This window comes from Chelonia mydas, chromosome 14 (assembly GCF_015237465.2).
Source record: "Chelonia mydas isolate rCheMyd1 chromosome 14, rCheMyd1.pri.v2, whole genome shotgun sequence".
NCBI lineage: Eukaryota > Metazoa > Chordata > Testudines > Cheloniidae > Chelonia > Chelonia mydas.
Genome location: NC_051254.2, coordinates 11,356,863 through 11,362,030, shown reverse-complemented (window position 1 = coordinate 11,362,030; position 5,168 = coordinate 11,356,863). Strand labels below are relative to the sequence as shown.

The 5,168-nt window shown below is 52.7% G+C and overlaps 1 protein-coding gene across 1 annotated transcript; it reads left to right on the top strand.

Moving 5' to 3' along the window:
- Nucleotides 1-1,584: 1,584 nt before the first annotated feature.
- On the top strand, nt 1,585-4,051 carry KIF2B (kinesin family member 2B). Its single transcript, XM_007062787.3, has one exon. It carries the CDS (start codon nt 1,774-1,776, stop codon nt 3,910-3,912), a length of 2,139 nt encoding a protein of 712 aa, XP_007062849.2. The 5' UTR covers nt 1,585-1,773; the 3' UTR covers nt 3,913-4,051.
- The last annotated feature ends 1,117 nt before the right edge of the window (nt 4,052-5,168 follow it).

Here is a 5,168-nt window from a genome sequence, read left to right as displayed (position 1 = left end):
GGAAAGGAACCTTGACACCTATAAAGGCATAAACTTAAAAAAAAAAAAAACCTATCTACTTCTCTGTAGACATTTATACCAGGTTTATTGCTGTAGTATCTGAAAACAATGAAGTCCACACTCAGTGCCTGAATCAACCTGTTAAAATGAATCAAATCTCTTCAAACAAATCAGGTTGTTAAAATGTTTTCTGTGTAACCAGAGCCTGGGTGATTAATTATTTAGAGAAAACTTTAGATGACTGAATAACATGATACAAATGTTGAGATTAAAAATAGCTGCTTCTATTCTTTCCTGTTATCCAAAAGATATTAAATTCTTCTCCTCCTCTGGTGGGCGAAATGCATCCACTACAAATATTTTTCCTTTGCTAACCTTTAACCCCATGTGCTTTTCAAGAGGGGTGCAACAGACATTTAAGGGCTCTGTCTACACTACAAAGATAAGTCAACCTATGTTAGGTCGCCTTACAGCTGCCACCACATTAATTACTGCAGTGGCTGATGTCCACATTGCCCTCCTTCTGTTGGTGGTGTATGTCCTTACTAGGAGTGCTTCCATCGACTGAAGCCAGGGCATGCAGCCCCCTACCGGGAGCCCAGCTGCCTCTTGGAGCTTTTCTCTCCTTTAACCTCCCAGCTGGGAGCAGCGGGGCAGCCACCCAGGGCTTCTTGCCTCTGACGGGGAGATCTGCACCTGGAGTCAAGATAGCTGCCGTGCTCCTGAGGGGGAGCAGGGACCCTGGGGGAGAGCAGGGCTCACTGCGGACAGTGGGGAACCTGGGCAGGAGCCCATGAGCCGGCTTTCTTTACAAGGATGACAGCTAACAGCCGATGTAAGGAACGCAGTGTCTATACAGACATTGCATCACCCTAACTACACCAGTATAAGCCCTACACCTCTCACTGAGATGGTTTTATTATGTCGGCACAGTAGGGGACTTACATAGGCGGGAGGAGCATTTCAGTGTGTACACCTCCACTCGTTTCTCAACAAAAACTGACGTTTGTCAACAAAACTGTAGCGTAGGCAAGGCCTAAGACTGTCTTTGAAGTAATAACATTGTGTTCGCACTTATATTTGAACAATACAAGTCAGCAGTTTTTGTTTTTACCCTTTGCTTTTGGGTTTTCAGTTCACGGTCCGGGGGAAAATGCCTTGTTGAGTTTAAGTGTCACTGCGCTACACTGTGATAGCAGACACATTAGCTAACACTGTGACTGATCTCATTCGACATGATGTGTCATGGCACGGATACACTAGCCTGGAAATTCAAGCAGGACTTCTGAATGGTGGAAGTGGCTGTTGTTCCCACCATCCTCCTGTTTAAAAAAAAAAAAATCACCAAGCCAAGAAAGGTCAAGACTACACCCAGGAAGAGTTGTAGATGTTTGGCAACTCGTTTTATTCGCACATTCAGGCCATCGCTGTGAAAGAAGACATGCCCTAGAGTAGAGGAGGGATGAAGTGGAAATGTTTCAGGGGTAGGATCTGAGCCATGTCCAGTCGGGCTGTGGCTCCTCCCTCCCTTCTGAATATTTGACCCTCCCTCTCCCCGGCCCTGCCTGCCACTACCACCTCCAGGCTGTCCCTGGCTAGCTCTGTTAACTGCGGGGCTCCGCTCTCCGCCCGCTCCACGCCCGAGAAGAGACGGTGCTGGAGGCTTGGCCGCTGCGCGAGGCCGGGGCCTCCAGCCGCCTGACGTCCGGGCCCAGCTCATTGTGACGCCGGGCGCTGCCCGGGGGGCGGTCGGGCGGCTGGGCCGGGCGCGCCATGCGCAGGCTGGCAGCTTTCAGCCCCCGGGGCGCCTCCTGCCCCCCGGAGCCGCCTCCCTCGGGCTCCCCGCTCCCTCCCGCCGCCCCTTTCTCCCGCTTCCCTTTGCTGCCGGGGATCGGGGCCGCCCCGCCGCCGCAGCGCATGGCCGGCCAGTTCGGGAGCATCCTGGTCGGCTCCTACCTGGAGATCAAGCGCAGCGATGGGCGCATCCACCCGGCGCTGGTCACGGCGCTGCACCGGGACAGCTCCAGCCTCACCGTGGAGTGGGTCGAGCAGGGGGCCAACAAGGGCAAGAGGGTGGAGCTGCAGCTCGCCTTCGCCCTCAACCCCCACCTGGCCCCCGCCGCGCCCTGCTCCGCCCAAGGCGACCAGAGCCTCCCGGCCGAGCCGGCGGCCACGCCCGCCAAGCTGGAGCTGCCCGGCGGGGACCGCGGGGAGCCGGAGCCCGGCCGGCCCCGCGTGGGGCGCGGCAGCCCCTGCAGGAAATCGCCGTGCGTGCGGCAGGTGGAGCGGCTGCAGGAGCTGCGCCAGAAGCGGCGGCTGCAGCAGCGGGAGCTGCGGGAGCAGCGGGCCCAGCAGGCGGCCGGCTCGCCGCACCCCAACTACGAGGTGATCTGCATGATCCAGGAGTACCGGGGCCGCCTGCCTGGCGGGGCGCTGGGGGGCCCCGAGCCCGGCCCCCGCCAGCACCGGATCCGCGTCTGCGTCCGCAAGCGGCCGCTCAACCCGCGGGAGGCCGCGCTGCAGGACTTCGACGTGGTGACCGTCCCCTGCCGGGGCGTGGTGGTGGTGCACGAAGCCCGGCAGAGGCTGGACCTCAGCCGCTACTTGGAGAGCCAGACCTTCCGCTTCGACCACGCCTTCGACGACAGCGCCCCCAACGAGCTGGTGTACCGGCACACGGCCCAGCCGCTGGTGGAGAGCATCTTCCGCGGCGGCATGGCCACCTGCTTCGCCTACGGCCAGACGGGCAGCGGCAAGACCCACACCATGGTGGGGGACCTCTCGGCCAAGGGCCAGGGCTGCCCCAAGGGCGTCTACACCCTGGCGGCCCAGGATGTCTTCTGCTGGCTGCAGGAGCCCAGCTACAAGCAACTGGAGCTCCAGGTCTACGGGGCTTTCTTCGAGATCTATGGGGGCAAGGTGTACGACCTGCTCAACTGGAGGAACCGGCTGAAGGTGCTGGAGGACGGCAAGCAGCAGATCCAGGTGGTGGGGCTCCAGGAGGAGGAGGTCAGCTGCGTGGAGGATGTCATGAAGCTCATCGAGATGGGCAACCGGTGCAGGACGTCGGGCCAGACCTCTGCCAACACCCACTCCTCCCGCAGCCATGCCATCTTCCAGATCATCCTCCGGAAGAGAAGGAAGCTTCACGGCAAGTTTTCCCTGATTGACTTGGCTGGGAATGAGAGAGGAGCAGACACCGGCAGTGCGGACAGGCGGACGAGGCTGGAAGGGGCTGAGATTAACAAGAGTCTCCTGGCGCTCAAGGAATGCATCAGGGCCCTAGGACGCAACAAAGCCCATACCCCGTTCAGGGCTAGCAAACTCACCCAGGTTTTAAGGGACTCGTTCATAGGGGAGAACTCATGCACCTGCATGATCGCCACCATTTCTCCAGGGATGAGATCCTGCGAGCACACTCTCAATACTCTAAGGTACGCCAACAGGGTGAAGGAACTGACCGTAGATCCTAATTCCCTTGGACAGTCACATCCAATCATCACCCAGTTCCCATATCAGCTGGATGACCTGAAGAAACCGTGGACTGTACAGAGCTTGCCTGAGACAGATGAGTTCAAAGTATTTTGTGTACAGAAAGAGGAGGAAGTCTCTCCTCAGTTGTTTACTTTCAATGCCAGAGAGAAAGCCCAGAAGAAAAGAAAAGAGTTGGATGAGAAAGCACTTATAGAGGAGCACCAGGAGTCTCTCCGATGGTTGAAAGTATTCCTGGAAGTGGCTGAAGAAATAGATTATGACGTGGATTTTTATGCTGCACAGTTTGAAGCAGTCCTGGGGCAAAAGATTGGCATTCTGACTGAGATCCAAGATAAAGTGAAATCATTCCGGTCAATCCTACGTAAGGAACAACATGGCGGCAACCAGATCAGTGTGAAGAGATCCCGTGTTCTGTAAATTGAGCGGAAAGATTGTAAACTACTGTAAGATGGCAATTGTTATGATACTGTGGCTCTAGCCACCCAACAACTTGATTGCTTAAAGGATACTTAAAAGATGTCTGTGGGAATGTCCTGTTTGTTTTTCTCTTGAACGGCATTTCGGGCTAGCATAAAAACACTCCTGGGATGTCGCCAGATAATTTCTTGCTGCAGACAGCAGAACCATGCAGAGTGTAGGAGCTAATCACTAGGGAAAAGCAGGGAACTCGTAGAAAAAAAATCTAATCCATGTGTTCAGGCTTCCCTCATATCCCTTTAAAATATATATATATATATTTGTACCTTTCTAGATACTGCCTATTCCCACATTCTGTCAACCTGTATCAACTTGAGAACAGATTCCCCGGGGAGTTAGGCATTTTGAGTGATTTTTAAAGGTGTTAAAGTGCAAAGCACTGTCGTTTCTATTCTGAGAATGATACTTTTGGAGAATGTGGGTTATTTTGTGCATAGCATAAGCAATAAGCATATAGAATATGCCCCTTCTATTTTTTTTTCTCTCTCAACTGTGTTCTTGTGAGTCATTTAAAAAAAGAAAAGAAAAACCTCTTCCTTCCCAGAAATCAGGCCAAGGAATAAGATACTGTTCTATGACTGTCCTCTGGGGAGAAATTCAAAATCAAAAGTGATGTGCCTTCAAGGGCTGGAGAGGGAAGCAGGGGATACAGTGCCCTGTATCAAAGGCCTTGAAGAGAGGCAATTTGCCAGACCAAAGGGCCAGAAAAGCTGCATTCACCAAAGTGCTATCTGATAAGTGCACATTACCGTACTAAAGGCATAAGATGAAAGATAGCCTTAGATTGTTGCATCATCCCTGATGTGAAATACCACAGAAACTGCTCTATGTTGGATAGCAGTTATGCTAATCCTTCTGGTACATATCTACACTTATTTATTTTAGAAATTAATTTGGTTAAATTCCTGAGCGATATACAGCAACAAATAAATATTTGTGAGATTAAAATGTGTAAATAATACATAATTAATTGATGGCAGTCTCTGCTCTTTTCCTCTTCCTACTTGCCTTTTGATACCATCAACCAGTTTATCCTATTGCACATCTGAGGTCCTGGTCCAGAGCCTGTTGAAGTCAATGGAAGAACTCCTGTTGACTTCAATGGCCTTTGGAACGGGCTCAGAAATAGAACGGGCTCTCCAATAGTCTCCTTCATAGTTCTGATGCCATCAGTAATCCTAATGCTCCCTTTCCAT

Bases quoted from the DNA above. Each gene is read 5' to 3' on its own strand.
- KIF2B (XM_007062787.3), top strand. From the start codon at position 1,774: ATGCGCAGGCTGGCAGCTTTCAGCCCCCGGGGCGCCTCCTGCCCCCCG.